Below are 19,754 nucleotides of genomic sequence, written 5' to 3'. Positions count from 1 at the left end.
TTTCCTGCACCACGAGAGACACTGAGAGTACGTCTAGCGCTGATTGATACATAACAATCGCAAGAACAGTACAATAGTGAACTCTCATATAATCTCAAGCCTTGTCCTTACAAATCCTCTCTTGTGCCAATCCGTGTCTTTGTCGGTAATATCGAACATCTCGAAGGCTCCTATACGTCTGTATAGATGCTCCCCTTTATGGAGCCGTACCAAGACGAGACCATGAAGGCGGAAAAACGTTTCGCTCCTTTTTGTCGAACGTGCCATCTCAACGTCCTGACTTTTGTGAGTTGTGCAGCCCAAACACCAGGAATATTCTGATATTACGTCTTTGATTTGACCTGTATCAAGAGCGAAACGGACGGTGACAGGATTCTTGCCCTAGACATCACCTCAACTTACAATTCAAATCTGTTAAAAAGCATGTTTCCCCAACAGTGGCTGAGTGCAACATACTCGGTGTCTGGTTGACCCTTTCCCTCCACTACTCGAACGTATCCAGGCATATTAGTCGGGGAGATATCGATACTGCGGGTAGGAAGTCTGAAGCCAGGTCGTGATTCTTTTGGTAGCTGTAGCTGAAAGGCGGTCACGCTCTGAGTCGCTCATCTTGATCTCGTAACGTGGCATTCTTCCATGATTGTCTGCTTATCTTTCAGACGTTGGTCATACTATCAAATGGGCAAGTCACCTGTCTTAAGGTACAGGTAGTATATCGCAGCCTAACGCTTGTCCTGCGGCACACACACATGAAGACATGATGTCTCCTGTTTCCATGTTTGCAAGATCTTGAAATGAAGTGGTCCACGGCTATCCGAATAGAACACCGAGTGCGAAGACAATTTCGGATAAGGGGAGCAAGGGTGAAAAAGATGCACAAGCGGCACCCAAGACTCGCGGACATTTTCAACTCTGTCCAGTTATTGTGATGGATTTGACGTTCTGATGATCTCATTCGCTGGCAAGTCAATGCAACACACTTCCCGCGAAGGAAGTGCGAGCTGGCATTGTAGGTCTTCTTCTCCAGCGAGCATTTTGCGCTCGAAACCGGTACTTCGCCCAGAAAAGTAATGCCGTGCAACCTGAGCGTAAGATCAGTCATCGTCGTCAACTGAGGTACACATGCACCTTGAAGTGTATAAATTCAATCATCCTGCGCTACGGTCATGCACGCTGCTCTACTATCGGTAGGCAAAGCTGCATCGCTACTTCGGACCTGCGTGCCAGCGGATAAGAGCTCTGAGGTCTTCGTCAAGATCGAAGCCGACCCGGAGAATTGCAGGATAGGTGCCAGCTGTTCCGCGCCGCGCGGACATTCGAAACCGAACTTTGAAGTGTCGACGAAGCTGTGCAAAATCAATCATCGGTGATATCAGGACCCCTCATCGACTCCTCCCCGATCCTCCACCAATCACCTCCAAGGCCCCACTCCGCCCACCAGCAGCCGTGCTAGCTTCAGAAAGCGCCCTTCCACCTGCCGTCGAGCCAAGCCTTCAACCTGAAACATCAGAAAAATCGAGTCAACGTCCACCACTGTTTGATCTCCAAACCGCTCTTTCCAACCCCTGCATGCTGCATCTGACCGCTCATGTCTTCGGTGCATTAGATTCAGGCCCAGCAATCCACCTTCTGCACCGGTGGTCAACGGCGTTGGCTTGGCTTTTGGTGCGTTGGTATGGCTGCGCCGACAGCCGGGTGGAGTGTTGAACAAGGCAGAGCAACAGGCTGCTCGCGAACCGATGAGGAGATGCGTTGTACAGCGCTGCACGATCATTTAACAGCAAATGCAAAAGGCTGTTGCGCCTTGCGGGGTCCTCTGGGCTGAGTGACTGCATCAAGACTTCTGCGTTCATGTACAGCCTCCCACCCCTCGTTGTGCACCCACACCACCTGCACACGCGATACGAACGCGAGCGCGAAGAATGCTCACGAACGTGTCCGCCGTATTGCTCGAACCTGAGGATGTCACTTACTAATCTCATTTCTCCCAGCCTTGCCGTACAGGTGACAGTTTGGAGGGTGTCTGTCCGTCATTAGCTGCCGTCAGGATCCATGGCGGAGATTGCAAGGAGATGTCACGACATTTTTGTCGGTATTGCTCGTGCACCCGGAAGGAAGCGAACGTTGGAACGGTGCCAAGCAGATAACGCGCGGTGTGAAGTATTGATTGAGAGTTCATTACTCGTAATTCCCGCAGGAAACGGTATGTGTAGAAGTGTAGCTAACTACTATGGGATATTGAGGCGCGCCGGCCGATAGAAATATTGAACAATAATATGATTATACTCCTCCAAACGCCGTGCAATGCTATGCGTGCTATGCAAATGCTTCAAATGGAACGCCGTGTATCATGCGATGATATGTTGAATGGTTGTCCGGCAATCTTTTCGGCATATCATGTCCATGCAAATCGTTTTCATCTCTTGATGAGATCTACTGCGAAAGAAACTCGTGGGTCTAGGTGGATGATATGGGAAAGCGAATGCAATTTTAGTAGGCCGCTTGGCGACTCGCGTACGCGCCGGCGAACATCCTGTTGAAGAAGCCACCGGACGTCTTCGCCTTCTTCGCCGGCTTGTTGTCGTCGTAGATGGGAAGCGAGTGCTGCAGCCTGGTCTGGGTGACAGGTGCGTTGATATGTACAATGGTGGCGCCCTGGTCGTAGCTGTGCATGATGGCCTCGGTGGGCTCATCGTGGAAGCTGGATGGCGAGGATGTTGTGGAGACGGAGCCGCTGCGAGTGGGAGGCGACAGAGAAGGAGTGCGCGAAGCTGCGCGGGACGAGTGGTAGGCGTACTTCTGCTGGCGAGGGGCATACGAAGCATACTCGTAAGAGGAGAGGTTCTCAGCGGTGAGCTGGTACTGCTGCTGGCGGGCGTACTCCTTCTCCTGCTCGATGAGCCTGGCCTTCTCGGCCTGGCGTGCCTGCCAGACACGGATGGGCGCAAGGAAGGGCTCAAGGTGGTAGTAAAGGTCGTCGGGGTTGATGCGCAGGTCCCAGTCGAGAAGGAAGAGGAGCTGCTTCTCCATAAGGTTGACCTCGGTGATGGAGAAGCCGAAGTTGTCGTAGCCGCGGACAGCGCTGTAGCGAGCCCAGTGCTTGTTCTTGGGCGAGGAGTCGTTGAGGTTTTTGGCTGCGAGGATGAGAGAAGCAAGGAATATGCGGTGAGTGGTGCACTTCATGCCCTTGGCGACAGGAGGAAGGCGAGACCGGAGACGGGAGAGGTAGACCAAGCTGGTCATCAGAGTAGGGACCTGAACGTGCGAGCGCTCGACGAGGGATGTGATGAAGTCTTCGATAGATGGTAGGAAGGGCTCCCTGGCCTGGTGAGGAGAGGCGGGTGGTGTAGGAGGCAGGCTCTTGTCGAGCGAGGGTTCACACCTGATGACTTGTGTGGCCTTCTGTGCGAGGTATGAGATCATGTCCTGAGAGACAGGCTGCTGGATGAAGTAGTCCAGCGCAGCACTGTTCTCCCTTGCAAGGTTTGCTGAGTAAGGCATGATGATTGCTTGTGATGTGTGTTGCTGAAAGATGGATGAAGGTCGACTATTACTGAAGTGCAAGTCGATATTGAATCCGTAGTAGCAATATGCCGGTCCAATAGTAGATCTTCAACACAGATTAAGTTCCGGTCTGTTGGAGTTCGGTAAGCGCAGTCCGGGGGCTGTGGCTGTGGCTTGGGTTCGAAGAAGTTTGACAAGGTTGAAACACAAGGCGACAGTGAATATTAAGGTGAATGACGATTCCGACCGGCGGAAAGCGCAATTGAGATATCGAGGCGATACTGCTGTAAGGAGGACTGGTGGGAGGAAGAGTGGTGCTGGCGCTGCCAAGCAATGATGGTAAGGCTGGAAAGGGTGAAGTGGGTTGGGCAGTCGCGGACTGAAGAATGCAACCTGCACCGCTGGGGTGTTACAGGTGGAAAGAAGGGATGAGAGAAAAGTGAGGAACTTGCACTGACCAGAAGAGTATCAGGAGTCGATGATACTTATGCCAACTCGGGGTGAATTCAACTGTCGATGGTGGGGCTTCAGCGGCACGGTGTGGGACCCAATCAGCGGTCTGAATGGGCAGGGATTGCAACGTAGCGCGCCTCGCGAGACTGAGGCCAGCGGTTGTTGGCCCGATTTAGGAAGCCTGCGAGAGTTGTGGGAAGTCGAACTGCAGGACTGGAAATAGTGCGTTTCAACTTCAAGCCAGTCGTATGCGGGGGCTCGTGTACCCAAATCAGCGGCAGCGCCTGTCAGCCAATGAAGGTGCGTCCCGCTACGTGTTTCGAGGTCGAGCGAGTTATGTTTGAAGATGCCGCTGGCTGTTGTGGTACTGGCCGTACCAAGTGGGAAGCGTCGAGTGGATGGCAGACAGCGTGGCAGCGGTCAACAACAAGCGAACTGTCTCCTGGGGACTGCAGTACCGATATGTACTTGTGCGATGCGAATTCTAGCCGGTCTTTAACGATGGTCTGGTGCTCCTTGGGCCGGGTCACGTTGGGAGAGAAGACGAGGCGGTGAGGTGGTGCAGTGGAGAACACTGCAACGCTCGATGAATAGAAAGCGACCACGCTGTAGCTGCACACCTGCTCCCATTTATTAGAACGAGCTATCTGTCTAGCCACCGGACCATCTAGGCAGGCATCGTTGCGGACTTCGCTAGCATAGCATGACGAATGACGAATGTTGGCGGAGATTTACATTCTGCGCAGATTCCCCAGTCTCCTTACCGAGGGTACAGCGGAGGCGAATTCAAGATTACCCCTGCACGCCATTTTGGGTGAAGAAAAGCATATTTTGCCATCGTGAACGCGTGTTACAGTGCGTGTAGACATCGGCGTAGCATTGAGTGTGATGGTTTTGAGAATGAATGGCTGTGGCTATGCGATTAAACAGCTTGGCGGGGAAGAACTTCGGCCGAACGACTGGTGACTTTTCGTGCGTTGGCTGCCACATTCTGCACACCACCTGCGGGCATGCGAACAGAGTTCTTGCCCATCGTTTGACTCAATCTCCATCGGCTGTCAATGGCCTTGCATGAGGGCTGGCCTGACTCCCGCCCGAAAGGTGTTCAGCCAACCTACCAATTGGACTCCACATGATCTGGATCGACATGTCATGCGCAAGGATTGTGGGTTGCACCGGATTAGCCCAGCATGCTGTACAAACATCACCGCCGTTTCAACTCGTTTACTGTTGACAGAATGACCGGGCCTCATGGAGTGCGCATGAACGACATGATCCTTGCTATAACGCCACGTTGAAGTGTCGAAAGATATCGCATCCAACACCTGCCGCAATATTCGTGTTGGGAACTGTTACCAATGAACGCCCAAGCCTGGTGTCGAGATCCTTCAAGAAGCGCTGCACCGCCTCATGCTACAGGACCAATACTGCCGAAGCTTCCAGGATGTCTTTTCTAGAATGCTGGTCGCCAACTAAGACATTGCACCCTTATGCATCCTCAGTCAGAAGACAAAAATGGTTTGTCGTTTGCAAGTCATGTCACAGAATGTCCGCTGCCGCCAGCACCCAGGACCGCTCGTATGCGCGCTCTCATCCAACAATCTTCGTCGCTGAGACCAAACCATGGTTCATGAACATGTTTAATCTCCGAGAATACCGATTGAGCATTCCACATGGGTTACCTAAGTGCTCATTGCGGCTCTGGGCGGCTATCTTGAAATAGCGGCGCCAACCTACATACGCGCCCGTGGGCCGTACTACAAACAAATCTGGCAACGTTGGAGCTTTCTTTAGATGCTGCAGCCTCAGCTACACAACAGTACTGCACGTACTTCATCTTCAATTTGATGTTGCAGAGATCCAACTGATGTTGAACCTTGCGTGGTTCTGGTCGCCAAAGTTGAGGTCCGGGAACGCCAGCGCGTCACGTTTCAGCATCGACGTTGACATCACTCTCCAAGCGCCCAACCACAAGGCCCCACGGCCCCCAACCTCGCAACCTCCATTTTACATACCAAGTCCAGCATACTGACCTCACTTTAGCCACGGACTTTCCCTTCGACAATCAACGGCTCACCTCCTCAGCGGAATGCTGCCTTCAGCCAGCGTTCACCACAGTTACGGTGTACAATCAGAATATTGCTTTTGGCATTGACCGGACTCCAGATATGCGCTATCGATTGTTCGGTTCCTAATACACAGTATTGAAGGTCCTATCAACAAAGGCAGATTACACGATGTCCTACACCGTCTTTCTCACATGATTGAGGTTTCGCCGACATTCGGCGCTACATCACGAATCGATAGAGGCGCAGCGACTTGGTCCAGCTATCACGACGAGACAGGACGTGGCGCATATGACCACGTAGATCAGGTGCTGCGGAACATACACGTCGTCGCTACAGCCCAACCGTCCAACTTGTTCGCCATATGGCAGCTACCTGGCCGGTCGCTCCGGCCGCATCTGCGACGAAGGGACAATAATGCATTGAATGTAGTATGGCCACAACAACGACATTATTCTCGGCAGCAGCGGCCTGAGGTTCAATCTACACGTGGGCTCCAAAGTGCCTGTCTCTAATAGTAACATCTCGACACAGCCTGCAACCCTGTCCAATGACAGACACATACACAGGATGAAACCAGAATCAGCTACACGAAGCTATCTTCGACGTAACTCATAAGTCGTCAGGAAATTTGCGCAACGAATGATGCTCATATCGCCTGACAGGTTTTTCGGACTTCATCTGGCACGACTACAGGCGACTAATACGTAATCACCACAATGTTCGAAGGGCTCCTCTTGAACGACCTCCGCGTCTCGGGCAAACCCTCATTCATTATACGTAAAGTGCGACAACTTTGACTGCATGTGGCTGATGCTACCATTGTAGTCGGTTTCCGCGATCACTCTGACGGCCATCGGACTTCGTAGCCAACCACCACACTTCATGCAGGCCTCCGAGTTCGACACCGCAGATGGCGCGTCTACCTAATGTTTGAATTGGTACAATGCTAGGATCAAAAGTCTCGAAACGTCCCATGCTTTGCGGAAATGAGCACTGATGTCGATCGTGGCTACTACGAAACCAAAGACTCTACAATCCGAGCCTGCAAGTACGAGGTCGTCCGACACCAATTCCAATTTGACCTTCAATCAACAAGTGGATGACGGAAAGCACTCTTTCAAATCTTGTTTTCCGGTCTTTGCCTTCTTCGCCTCCGATCCAGCAGCATCGCCGCCACCCTTCCTCTTTCGCTCCTCCGCCTCTTCACCGTCTTCATCATCGTCCATCTTCAGAATCTGCTTTTTCGCAGTCCCAGCTTCCTCCCGAGCAGGTTTCAGCTCCTTGTCTTTGTCTTTCAGCGACTGATCAAGCATCTTGATTCCCCTGCTCAACGCCCATGTCTTCTCTTTCTCCTGTTCGTGCATGGTTATTTCCTCTTTGCGCTGCTTGTACGATGCTTGCAAGTCCCTGTGTGTCGTTCTGTATTTAGCGGTGTACTCGTCTGTGATCTTCTTGAAGCTCTCGCGGTCTGCTTTGAATGCCTTGTTGCGTACTTCTGTATCTGCTTGACAGCTTGAGCGGCAATCGTCTGTTCAGTGAGTTCAGAGAGGTCAACGAAACACGCCATAGACCGTTCTTTGAACAGGGCGCGCATGACGGGCGATGGAGTCCTGTTCGTAGTATGTAAGAGGTCCAGAAACAGAAAAGTGTAGCGATGGTGTTGAGAGGAGGGTAGAAGCTGCTACAAGAGGCGACCAGTCGAGTATATCTCCATGTGGGGCCCACTCACTGTAAACCTCTCTCACCTTACAGTCCTTCACCTTCACCTTCACCATTGCGGGCAGCAGCAAAATCATCGAGCCCTAATTTTTGTTTGCTTTCTCACGCGCACATTGTGAGCTGGTACTTAATAACAGTATCATCAGAGTCGATGAAGGATTTATAATTGAATGGGAACGGAATTGAAGTGATCGCTTTTCCTGTAATGTTCGGATGCTCCATGCGGATGCCTGGTTCCTATCTATTCCTCGACCTTGGATCCTTTCGCGGCGAAGCAGAACGATCATCGTTGCTCTCCCTATTGCGCTCCCTAGTTTCTTTGAAATTTCAGATCTTTTATCAGACCCTATCCCATGCTTCAGCGGACCTGATCGCCTCTCGCCTCACCTTCCCTGCTTCCAGCAAATTTCTTCGGCGCTTGTTCAGTTGTGCTTGCTCAGCTTTCCTGGCCGGTGGCTCCCATGCATGGTCGGTTTTCTTCCTTTTCTTGACCTCGGCCCGGACGTTGAGCATCTGCTGATCCCGCTCAATAACCTGTTTCTTCGCGACGGTGAGCTGATCGGTAGTTGTTGCGAGCTTCTGCTCACTTGCTGCGAGTTTATTCTGCGCTATTGCAAGGTCGTTCTGAATCTGCCCAAGCTGTGTCTTTGTATTCGTGGCTTCTACGATGGCGTTCTCGACTTTGCTTTTTAGTTTGTTGCAATCTCGGACTATATATATCTCTCTCGCTTAGACATGTGCCATTTGTCGGTCTTGCTATTTGAGCTTCGCTTCCGATTCTGTGACTTTCCTTTCGGCATGTCCCGCTCGAACCTGTGCATTTAACGCTGCTGTAGCTCTAATTGAGCTGACAGACTCAGTGCTGGAAAGCTTCTCCTGAGTGCTTCTGCAGAGCTTTGAAATCAGCCTGCATCTTAGCCATAGCAGCCGAAGAGACAGAGTCTGAGCCAGTCAAAGCCTGCATGATCTGAATGTAGGCCGCTGTTAATGTGGCATTTATGGCCTCAATCGTACCTGCTGTAGCTGTTGTTGGTGACGGTGAAGCAGTCATGATAGCCTTGGGAACATTCAGAGGCCCTCCCTACCTCTTCATCCAGAACTTGAAATCTTCATCTGGAATGTGCTCTGACTTTCGTAGCTGACCAAGTGAATCGAAGTTGAAAGGATAGCGATGGAACAACTCGATATACGGAAAGCGTCCCAATGGTCTATGATTGATGGGGTCCGCCATAAAAGCTGCATCATATACCACAAACGTAGGAGGTACCTTGCTCTTTCGGTAGTCCTTACCATTTCACAGCACGACACTTCTGATAAGCATCCAAGTGCGCGGATCTTTCGGGCTGTAGTGGCCGATGTAGTGCACGTCAAATTGAGCTGCATGGGCGTGCAAATTGGCGTCTTCTCAGACGAAGGGACCACCGTGAACTTTGATCACCTTGATGTTGGTGTTTGCCATGGCTGTGCAGTGCCAAAGTGTAGGATCGTAAAGTGTTATTGTTGAGTGCAAGGAATTAACAATTAAGTGGACCTGTTGGTCGCTTGCCTGTAGTCTAGCTTACCTTTACTTGAGGACCGTTGTGGAGCATGGCTTGCTGTTCCAGTGTACGCCGTAGAGATCTCTCACGTGGGAAATCCGGATCTGCTTCGCTTGATGGTTGACGCCTGTTGATGCTTGTTTTGTAGGGTGACGTGCTAGAGGAAGGCACAGACACATATGACATGGATACCCGTCGTATTCAGCAGGCGCCTTTGAGCTAGAATCATCACACAAGCAAGGAAAAAATCATGAAGGTTTTCAAGATTGATCTATAGAAGAAGTAACGCACAAAGTCGGTCGACCAAACAATCCAATCGTACCGAGGAAACTCAGCCGCATCGGCGAACGCCAGAACACCCGTCTTACCCAAGGTAGGAATGGCTGTCATCGCAATGGCGACGGGTATCGTATGAAAAGAAAAGAAAAGCGCTTCTGCAAGTCGAACGCTCTGGCTATAGGAAAGCCTGTGTATGTGACAAGAGATGTAGCGACACTCACGTCTGAAACGCTAAGAAGCGCACTGATACAGCACCGGAGGACGGTGGTATGTAGACGTAGTGATACATGTGCAGAAAATAGAAGCACCGAGAGATGTAGCCGAGGAAAAAAAGTGAGACATAGGTCGATATGGTAAGGACAGTATGGTCGATAGCGAGAATTTGCGGGATGTCGGCGGCGGCGTGACACTGAGCGGGGCATGAGGACGAAACTTAAGCCTTCTGGTTAGTCTTCTTAACACTTCCACGAGCGGAGGTGCGAGGACTACCCTTAGAAGGAGACTTGGAGGGTGACTTTGCCACACGCGTCTTGGCTGGAGTCTTCTTTGGGGTTGGTGTCTTGCCAGGAAGCTGAGGAAGGAACTCAATGGAAGGGACTTGCTCAGTTTCCTTCTCCTGCAACATTTGAAGGACGACGTCCAGGGCGTCCTTCACGTTCTGCATGGTCTTCCCCTTGCCAATGTACTGATCAAGCTCGCGCAGCACGTCGATGGGAGCTTCGAAAGCCTTGCTGGGGACAGGCGCCACAGCAGCCGCGGCATCCTCTGCGCTCATGCCGCCAGCGATCTTGCGTGAGAACTCATTAAGGCGGTCCTCCTCTGACTTCTTCAAGGTGATGTCGTAGGTAGTACCGGGAAACCCGGCCTCGATGACGTCGACCTGGCGGAGAATGAGCTTGACCTTGCGGACTTGCCAGAGCTCCTTGTTGTAGGTAGCGCGTTGATAATGCTTGCGACAGAAGAGTGGCCAGTCAGTGAGGTCGCGGGTGCAGGCCTTGTTGCGACCAAAGTGGTCCGAGATGACCTTGCGAGAAAGGGCGATGGTGTACTGGCCAGTACGGCACTTGCTGTACTCGTCGTTCATGCAGATGAACTCACGCTCGATCAGGTCATCGTCGACAACGGTTGCCGTGGCTTGCTCAGTAGCTTCACTAGCGTCGACCTCCTCAGTCAGCTCGGTGAGTTCGGACATGACTGTGTCGGCAGGGCTAGTGGGGCCTTCCTTGATGGGTGAAGGGCTGCGCTTTGGTGTAGATGGTGGCTCAAGAACTGGAACGTCGGCGGCAAGTTCGAGAGAGGTGGCCTTGGGTGGAGCAGATTCGATGAGCAAGTTGGAGAAGCTCATTGCGTCACGAATGGAGGTTTGGGTAGTTGTGGTGGTAGTATTAGTTGTAGTTGGCTCGGTCATGGTTTGAGAGGCCATAGTTGATCAGCTGGTGCTAGACGAAACAGGCTAGAACGGTCTCTGTGGAAAGATGCCAGTGAAAGTGCGTCCAAGCTGGGAGCTCCTAACGAGTTGAGAATTGGCGGCGTAGTGCGGTAGAGAAGATCTCGAAAGAGGTGAGCGAGGGGATTTATATCGACCAAAGCAGGGAAGGCCGTAGGGGGACGTTGGGCAGGCGAGGTGAAGTGCTCTTCTCGAGGTGACAATTGAGCGTTTGACCTGGTGCCTGACGACTGATCGTCACAGGATCTTGCCCCACTTACAGTTCGTCAGTCACCACTCGAAGCGTGAGGCTCGGTAACGAATAGGTTGAAGGTCTGCAAGAGCGACGTCGGAGCCTGTGTCGACCTGGTCGATACGGTCACAGCCTACAATAAACTGCGTCCACTCTTCGATTATTTGCGCAACAGCTAGCAACTTCACATGCCTCGAGGTTGGTACTGTCCTTACCACTCCCGCTTCGTGGGATCGAGTCTAGCGTGCAAGGCCTGCAGCAGGAGTATGGGAGGTGACTGAAACAAACAGCAGAGATAGATGCAGGCCTCGCACTCTGAGCCACGCCAAACAAGATGCAGAGACCACCCTGTGAAGGAACATGACAGACGAGACCGACAATCAAAATACCGTGGCCCCGGTATCCGGCGAAGGATGTGATTACGTGACCAGGGTACAAGTCAATGGACCTTGTCGCAAACACAGTGGACACGTTCGAAGACGCACATTAGTGCTGAACGAAGAGAGAGAACGATTTCTGAGAGTTTATAACAAGTGGCGTCTCTGATATACAATGTACTGAAAACGAAGCACAGTCCTGATGCAACCCGGATCTTGCTTATGAGAAACAACTTCAAGACATGTCGATGTGACCTGGTTATAGCTTGTTACAAGAAGAGATTGAAAGCTGATTGCAAGGCTGTACGTATGCGACAAATGTAGGGGCTGGAGAACCAGGGTTGCTGACGATGTATGAGATGTGGCCATACTTCACAGCTAACTTCTGGCACGAGAAGTATTGGCCATTCGCCACCGGGGCCGTTTGTCGATGAGACGTGGTAATAACAAGAATCTAGGGATGCAAGTTTGATGACTCTTGGCACCATTGTGATGTGGTGAAGGAGTCTGGGTGGTTGGAAGTGAAAGGCGGTCAGCAACGGCACTACCGATATCGCCGCCGGAACCCGTGACACTTTCGTCAGGGCTGCTGCGCCGAAGTGTGTTGCTCCTCTTTGCTCGCTCCCTCAGGCTTACCCAGGTGCGAAACGTAGGCAATTTGCTGAACACGCACGCAAACTTCGTCACATCGCTTGCAATGCACCCATACGTCACATCATCCACGCTAGTTCAGTCTACCTACTTTACCCTGCGTTGAGCGCATCTGCGGCAACTCGCCCTCCGTCGTGCTATCAGTCCTGAGCTCCCACCGCTACAATGCCTCCCACTGCAGGCACACGAACCTCCACACGGCAGGGGCGCGCCACCGTCCGCCCTACAAACTACTATGCGCGCAGCTTTGCGGGCCGTCTCGCGGCACACGGGATGGAGCAGACGCCTGAAGCTTCCAACAGCGCGCCCGGCTTCTTCCCCACCCTCACACACTTCACAGGTGCTGTCGATGCCTTCCCCAAAGAGGTCATCAAGCACTTCTCCATGTTCAAGGAGGTAGAAGCCAAGCTCCATGACCCTGAACTTCTGCTGGAGGAGCTGCTCAACGAGATCGCTCGGCAACCCGTCACCACGAACGCTCAGCAGCGCACAATCGAACTGAACGTGGATGACGCAGTACAGAACGCAAATGTTTGGCCCACGCTCATGCTGTGAAGTTTCACAAACTGACGTCTCCCAGCAGCCTCCACCCAACTTCGACAGCCTCTCCCCAGAAGAGCAGGCCGTGATCAGGAAGCGCCAACTTTTCCTACGCTTGCGTATGCTCATTCACAACATCCTCCCTACGTTAGACGAGAAGCTCGTCGTGCTGCAAGGCGCGAAAGCTACTAAAGACAAAGGTCTTACGCGCATGACGCACTCGTACTCGCAGCTTGATACCGAAATCAGCGAGGAGGCTCGTTACGGCAGTCTCACACACTGGGCATACGCGGACAAGGAAGAAAAGAAGAAGGGTGCGCCGAATCATGAGCGGCAGAGGCGGGAAGTTGCTGCCGCAAACAATCTGGCCGCAGCTGCCCAGCATGTGCACGATGTGGATTCGATCGCTGCGAAGAGCGAGGCTCGTCGCGAGGCGATGCTAGCTAAGCGCAGCCGCCAGCAGCAGGCCGACTCAGATTTCGATGACAGGCCGGCGGCGAAGAAACCACAGAAGAGGAAAGCTCACGCACCTGAGACATCAGCAGCAGATCACCGTAACGTTGGGCTGGGCATATCGAACAACGCTGCTGGACAACAGAAGAGGAAGAAGACAGAGAAAGCTCTGGCAACAGCTGCACCAACGGCTGCACCCATGGAACGATCAATGAGTGGTGCTTTGAAAGCTGCCGGCAACAACGCACGAGCTGGCTCCAGCCCTCGAGCAACTCCCAGCATTGAGAACGGTGCTCCTGCCAAACGAAAGCCACGCGCAGCTCCCGTGCCAGCCCCGCGCAAGAACCAGCTGCCAACTTACTCTCCTCCACCCGCCTCCTCGCCGCTTGCCGCGAACTTCGCCATCAACAAAGCTACTGCTGGCGCTGCAGATCGTCCACTGTCTTCGAGAGTAAGGAAGAATTCCACCGCAAACTCTGTTGCGTCCGCCAGTGTGCCTGAACCCACACCCGTCCGTCGACCGTCAACCTCACACTCTGTGCAGCAGGCCCTAAGCAGCAATACAATTACTGAGCTCGAACAAGCTGCGGGTATTGTGCGCGACCATGACTTTGTTAAGGGTGCATCAACTCTACAAGAGACAACAGAAGGCCCCACGTCTTCGCTTCCAACTGCCCTCAAGCAGGAAGATCAAGAACACATACAAGAGGAACCGGAGAGCATGGACATCGACACACCAGCGGTAATGTCATCTGCGGCTAGAGCTGCTCGAGTCTCTAAGCCTGGCACGCCTATTGTAGGAACATTCCCTGAGATCCCCATGGCACGCAGTCGCAGCACTCGCAATGTGCAGAACGGCAATTCCAACTCGAATGGCTCTTCGGAGAACAACAGCACAACAACGGGGACGGTATCGAAACGAGGCAACAAGAAGAGCGGAGCAACCACAACATCAGCAGCCGATTCGCCCGCACTCAAACCCACACCGACCGCGAAATCGAATCCTCCTTCCTCCGCGGCTAGCTCCGTCGTCCCCGAACAAGAATACCAAGATGCAGAGACAGATGAGGGCGATGATGAGCCGCGGTATTGCTATTGCAATGAGGTGTCGTATGGGCAGATGGTTGCCTGTGACAACGACGCATGCCCCCGCGAATGGTTCCATCTTCCCTGCGTGCAACTCGAGAAAGCGCCCGTTGGCAGAACCAAATGGTTCTGCAGTGACGAGTGCCAGGAGCAGCACGTAAAGTCCAAGGCGAAGGGGAAACGTCCGGGTAGTAGTAGACAATAGGAATTCGGAAGGAGTTCAAGGCGTTCTGGGACGGGTCCACCGGCGAGTGGGTCTAGGCCAGGTCCGAAGGGAAAGGGCAAGGCTAAGCTAAAGGATATTTGGGTTGGATGGAATGCTCTTTGAAGCTCCCAATCTGCTTTTTCTGGGATTTGTGGGTTTTGCGGCGTTCAGGTCCGGGTTACTTCGACTCCACTCATGATTATGACGCCTGGAACCGACTCCTTTGGAACAGGCATGGGAAGGTATTCGGTCTGGGGCGTTCGTTCGGCTTGACCTTTTGCATCGACTCGCAGTTGGGCATCTCCGCGCCTTTCTTGTGTATACGGTTACATGCACCGCCTTATCTTTCAGGCAATGGGTAGCATTCGGTTTTTTGTCTGTCTTGTATCTCTCAATACCTACAAAGAGTACATGCATAGCGATAGCAAAGCGTCACGGCCGCCAGCATTCAAGACATAGATGCTCAGTATAGTCAATGATCACGCGTCACGATCGCGCTTGAACACATCCCTGCACGACTTGAGTAATCGTCAATGATAATTGGCTACACAACAAACGGTCAGCCTCAGCTTGGACCCTGCGTAGCTATCACACTCACCGCCACCCTAAGCTCATGATACAAGTGTCTTGAGCGTATTTTTTGCTAAATCATCCCTCGAACACTCCCACGCTCCTTCAAACTCGCAATGGCGCCCAGAAACGTACCTAGCGCTGAAGAACAGCTCATTGCAGAGCCACAAGGTGGGGCGCCAAACTCCCCGCCAGATCTCCGGTTCCTCCACTACAATGATGTCTACCACATCGAAGCTGGAAGCCAAGAGCCAGTCGGTGGCTACCCTCGCTTTCAGACCTTGATCAACTACTACAAGAATGATGCACAGTTTGAAGGGCAACCAAAAGCTTTGACGTTCTTCTCTGGCGACGCGTTCAATCCAAGTATTGAGAGCAGTATCACAAAAGGTAAGTTCAAGCATGGAAGATTGCAGATCTCACGAATGCCACGTGTATTTTTGAACTCGACTGACTATAAAACAGGCAGCCACATGGTACCTGTGCTGAACACCATAGGCACCGATGTATCCTGCGTGGGAGTAGGTTGCATGAAATCTGTCGAGGCTTCAGTAGCTGACAGTCTCCACAGAACCACGACCTCGACTTTGGCGTGAAGCAGTACCGTTACTTGACTTCAAAGTGCAAATTCCCATGGCTTCTTGCAAATGTTCTCGACCCAGCTCTTGGCGAGAACGTGTCTCTCGGTAACGCGAAGAAGACTGTCATGCTCACATCCTCCAATGGCATCAAAGTTGGCGTCATTGGGTTAGCAGAGCGAGAGTGGCTCGACACAATTAATGCTCTACCTCCAGACATCATTTACAAGAGCGCATCAGCAACTGCGAAGGAGCTGATACCAGACTTGAAGAAGCAGGGTGCGGAGGTCATCGTGTGCGTTGCTCATCAACGAGAGCCAAACGACAACAAGCTCGCCGAAAACTGCGGAAGCGAGTACATTGATCTCATTTTGGGTGGCCATGACCACTACTACTCATACAGTCTCATCAACGGTACCCACGTACTACGGTCAGGTACGGATTTTAAGCAGCTTTCACACATCAATCTATGGCGCAAGACCGACGGTAAAGGCTGGGATATGAAGATCCTACGACGCGATGTCGTGAGCAGCATCAAACAAGATGCTGAAGCGCTGAAGTTGGTTGATGAGCAGACACGTGATATCAAGAAGCGACTGGACAAGCCTGTTGGCTACACGGCTGCACCACTTGACGCTCGCTTCACAACAGTGCGAACAAAGGAGTCCAATATCGGCAACTTTGTTTGTGATCTAATGCGCTATTACTACTCGGCGGAGTGCTGCATTATGGCTGCTGGCACGATTCGAGGCGACCAAGTGTATCCTCCTGGCGTCCTCAAGCTACGCGACCTGGTCAACTGTTTCCCATTTGAAGACCCTGTAGTCGTCCTCAAGGTCACTGGAAAGCAGATTGTTGAAGCCTTGGAGAACGGTGTCAGCAATTATCCTGCGTTGGAAGGAAGGTTCCCGCAAGTTTCGAACATAACGTTCGACGCCGACTATTCCAAGCCACCGATGTCGAGAGTGTCAAACGTGACGATCGCCGAAGACCCGGTAGACAACGAGCGCATTTATGTGCTTGCTACACGTGGCTATATGGGACGCGGAAAAGACGGCTACACATCACTCCTCATCGAAGAGGAGGGAGGTACTGCTGTGGAGATAGTCAGCGAGGAGAACGGTGTGCTCATCTCGACAATTCTGCGACAGTACTTCATGTCACTGAAGGTGCTCGGCAAGTGGAAGCGCTGGGGCAAGTCGATGGACAAGAGGTTCCTTAACATCCAAACGAATCTCCAGAAGAACCACAAGCACGGGTTTCTCGAGCCGTCGCCGACATCACCAGTAGACAAGAAGAAGCCACAGTTCTCAAGCCTCGATCGAGTTGCAAAGCAAGCTCAGGAGGCAGTATCCGGGAGCGAGTCGGAGGATCCTGATGCCGATGAGGACGAAGACGACGGCGCGGAGTATGATGGGAGTAGGCCGATCACATTCAATCAGCAGGAGTTGGTTCTTCTTAGGAAATCGCTGCGTAAATGGACGAGGTTGGCGAAGCTGCAAGGTTCGACAAAGCTCTGCGACGAGCTAGGCCAGGAAGAGACCCAGGTCAACTGGACAAAGGCAATTGCGCCCAGGCTGGAGGGCAGGATCAACGACATCACGCCTGCGAAAGCATAGGTAGAGAGTGTTAGAAGCCGAGATATTGCTGGGTCAGGTGACCTCCAGCCATCTCTTATATATAGTACTTCTACCGGCTCCATAGTCCATCACACACTCAATGCTGTTCACTTCATACTTCTAACAGAGAGTAGTGATAGAACTAAGTAACAGAGCTCAAGACATCCTCCGGGCTCACGAAACGCGCAATCACGTGCACGCGTCAATACTTTGGTTCGGATCGTCAATCTGTGACGTGATGCAGGAGGGCGGATACAACCATCCTACTTTCCATACTTTCTAAAAGTTGCCGCTTCAGGCAAGTACACTCAATGCAGTGATCGCCCCACAACCCAAGCCATCTCTCCACAAACTACCTTCCCCATGTCGCTCTTCAGCCTCCCAAACGAGCTCCGCCTGCAAATCTGGTCGCTCGCCTACTTCAACGAACCACCTCGGCTTGTGACGCTGCGCACCAGATCCCACTGTGAACGTCACACAGAGAAAGTTTTTTGCCCACGCTTTTCGCCAACCCCACACCCTACTGTACTTAACGTCTGCCGGGAGTCGCGGGCTGAGGTTCAGTTCCAAGCACTACGCGCTGATCACTTGATCTATTTGCCGTCACCGCTCAATTGGAATCTCTCACAGTTCTTTTTCCGTCTCGATACAGACATCCTATTCATCGACATTGAACACGGGATCAGCAAACACTATGATGACTCGCCTGACTGCGGACTCTTGGCGCATTTCCTTGAAGCAGTCGGGTGTGATGCAACATCTTTGAAGAAGATTGCGATTACGCAGATCGTCCGCGTTGCGTTCACGGATGGCGCTTTGTCGAACTGCCTGCGCGACTTTCCCAACATCGAGCACATCACCATGGTCATTGACCCTAAAGATATGCGCACCAGCCAAGAAAAGGAACGTTTCGTTTTGGCTGCACGACGCATCGTCACGCAGTACAGGCTTGATATGCGTATCAGAGCCAAAGCGAGGGGAGAGGTGTATGTGCACGGCGAACGCAACCTCGATCTCGACTTCGCCACGCGGAAGGGCACTGGCCTTGAATTGCTGGAGAAGAGTGTTTGGGAGGTATGGGGTGAGTTGGAGAGGGGGTGGTGGAAGGAGGACGTGCCGCAGAGGTATATTGACTTCTACTTCTGACCACGCAAATTTTGTATTACATCACAGTCTATGAACGCCACATTGGTGTTGAAGATTCGAGGCTACGGCACCTCGAGGTATATCCTATCTCTGGAGAAGTGTTAGTGACCGGACTAATCTGTAGACAGATGAATAAATCCTACCCTTCTTTCGGTCCTTCCAGGAAGTCATCTGGAGTCTCAGTCGGCAGCTGGTGCTTCTCAGCCCAGTCGCGGACGACCTCGAAGTTCCGGCACGTGTGTACGGTGTTGAAGTCTACGAACGGCTCGATGTCTGAGTTGGGTGGCTGGTACCAGACTTGACCCAACACACCGATATCGATGTTGCACATCAATTCCTGGCGGATGATGTCGAGGCAGTGTGCTGTTGAATGCTCGGTAAGCTTCTAGATTCACAAGCGGAAGATAGCAGGTTGCAACTTACTGACGTGCGCTTTGAGAACATGGTCGTCGTTCGCAAACGGTCCCATCTTCATTGCCTTGTAGTATTCGATGTTCCAGGGTAATGACTTGCGAAGCAGGTTCAAGCAGTGCAGGTGGTGCAGGCCCTCCACATTCGCAGGGAAACCACCACCGTACTTCTCCTTTATCTTCACCTGGTCGGCCTTGATGTTAGACTGCGCAGCTTCTGAAGCTGGTATGCGGACGGCGCTGAAGTCAGCGCCCAACGATTTCCAGGCTGCATCGACTTCTGGTCCGGCATCCTGTCTAAAAGCATTGATCTTGAGGAAGGATCCATTGAAGCGTACTCGTTCGAAGTTCATGTTCGCTTCTTTGATAATGGGAGCTGGAACATCGTCAGTGTCTACCAGCATGGACGTTTGTGGCTCGAACATACAGTACTCGGATATGTGCTGTATGCTGAAAGCATCAGCATCCAGTCCATTCCGTCCGGCCCAGGCACCGAACAGCGCAGAGAGCACTGCCGTGCAAAAGATCATGATACTTGTGGCAATCCATGGTTGGCGTCGACAGGGGATCTTTGTGGGGTGTCCATCAAGCGATGAGGTCTCGCTATTCGCCAGCAAGCCTTCGCTATCCTCAGTCTTCACCGCACTGTACGATTCTGTCCGCTTCTGTGTCTTAATGCCAAACATGTTGATGATTCAAACGAAGACAAATTGCAAGAAAGAGAAGACTTGGGAGAAGAATGACGACAGAGCCCATGGAGGTACTGAAGAGCAACGGTACGACTTTTGCATCAACATTTGATTTATTTTGGGGCTGCACGTAACGTCGAAGATATCACTAAGACAGGTAAGCCTGAAGCTACACACCATAGCCGTGTT

General features: G+C 52.2%; 7 protein-coding genes across 7 annotated transcripts; 3 read left to right on the top strand and 4 right to left on the bottom strand.

Annotated features, from left to right (window-relative positions):
• Positions 1 to 2,236: 2,236 nt before the first annotated feature.
• On the bottom strand, positions 2,237 to 3,876 carry BU25DRAFT_28552 (cyclin). The gene has a single exon (XM_033701891.1). It carries the CDS (start codon positions 3,499 to 3,501, stop codon positions 2,491 to 2,493), a length of 1,011 nt encoding a protein of 336 aa, XP_033562825.1. The 5' UTR covers positions 3,502 to 3,876; the 3' UTR covers positions 2,237 to 2,490.
• Positions 3,877 to 7,114: 3,238 nt separating this feature from the next.
• BU25DRAFT_420603 (uncharacterized protein) lies at positions 7,115 to 8,796 on the bottom strand (the record flags this gene model as incomplete). The annotated part of the gene is made up of 4 exons (XM_033708029.1): positions 7,115 to 7,554; positions 7,756 to 7,828; positions 8,133 to 8,455; positions 8,760 to 8,796. 4 exons carry the CDS (start codon positions 8,794 to 8,796, stop codon positions 7,115 to 7,117), a joined length of 873 nt encoding a protein of 290 aa, XP_033562824.1.
• Positions 8,797 to 9,995: 1,199 nt separating this feature from the next.
• BU25DRAFT_457439 (uncharacterized protein) lies at positions 9,996 to 10,907 on the bottom strand (the record flags this gene model as incomplete). Its single annotated transcript, XM_033710111.1, has 1 exon — positions 9,996 to 10,907. The coding sequence occupies one exon, from the start codon at positions 10,905 to 10,907 to the stop codon at positions 9,996 to 9,998; it is 912 nt and encodes a 303-aa protein (XP_033562823.1).
• Positions 10,908 to 12,243: 1,336 nt separating this feature from the next.
• On the top strand, positions 12,244 to 15,042 carry BU25DRAFT_409663 (uncharacterized protein). Its single transcript, XM_033706101.1, has 2 exons — positions 12,244 to 12,800; positions 12,850 to 15,042. The coding sequence occupies exons 1-2, from the start codon at positions 12,435 to 12,437 to the stop codon at positions 14,551 to 14,553; spliced, it is 2,070 nt and encodes a 689-aa protein (XP_033562822.1). The 5' UTR covers positions 12,244 to 12,434; the 3' UTR covers positions 14,554 to 15,042.
• A 123-nt stretch (positions 15,043 to 15,165) lies between these two features.
• Positions 15,166 to 17,405, top strand: BU25DRAFT_447654 (Metallo-dependent phosphatase). The gene is made up of 3 exons (XM_033709549.1): positions 15,166 to 15,513; positions 15,589 to 15,644; positions 15,695 to 17,405. Exons 1-3 carry the CDS (start codon positions 15,240 to 15,242, stop codon positions 17,318 to 17,320), a joined length of 1,956 nt encoding a protein of 651 aa, XP_033562821.1. The 5' UTR covers positions 15,166 to 15,239; the 3' UTR covers positions 17,321 to 17,405.
• A 17-nt stretch (positions 17,406 to 17,422) lies between these two features.
• BU25DRAFT_28448 (uncharacterized protein) lies at positions 17,423 to 18,832 on the top strand. The gene has a single exon (XM_033701890.1). It carries the CDS (start codon positions 17,684 to 17,686, stop codon positions 18,464 to 18,466), a length of 783 nt encoding a protein of 260 aa, XP_033562820.1. The 5' UTR covers positions 17,423 to 17,683; the 3' UTR covers positions 18,467 to 18,832.
• Positions 18,529 to 19,689, bottom strand: BU25DRAFT_490282 (uncharacterized protein; the record flags this gene model as incomplete). Its single annotated transcript, XM_033711487.1, has 4 exons — positions 19,304 to 19,689; positions 18,890 to 19,252; positions 18,610 to 18,829; positions 18,529 to 18,556 (listed from the first exon to the last, which is right to left on the bottom strand). Exons 1-4 carry the CDS (start codon positions 19,560 to 19,562, stop codon positions 18,529 to 18,531), a joined length of 870 nt encoding a protein of 289 aa, XP_033562819.1. The 5' UTR covers positions 19,563 to 19,689.
• Positions 19,690 to 19,754: the final 65 nt, after the last annotated feature.

This window comes from Macroventuria anomochaeta, assembly GCF_010093625.1.
Source record: "Macroventuria anomochaeta strain CBS 525.71 unplaced genomic scaffold BU25scaffold_12, whole genome shotgun sequence".
NCBI classification, from domain to species: Eukaryota; Fungi; Ascomycota; class Dothideomycetes; order Pleosporales; family Didymellaceae; genus Macroventuria; species Macroventuria anomochaeta.
The sequence above is the reverse complement of the archived record's forward strand: the minus strand, read 5'-3'. Positions and strand labels throughout refer to the sequence as shown.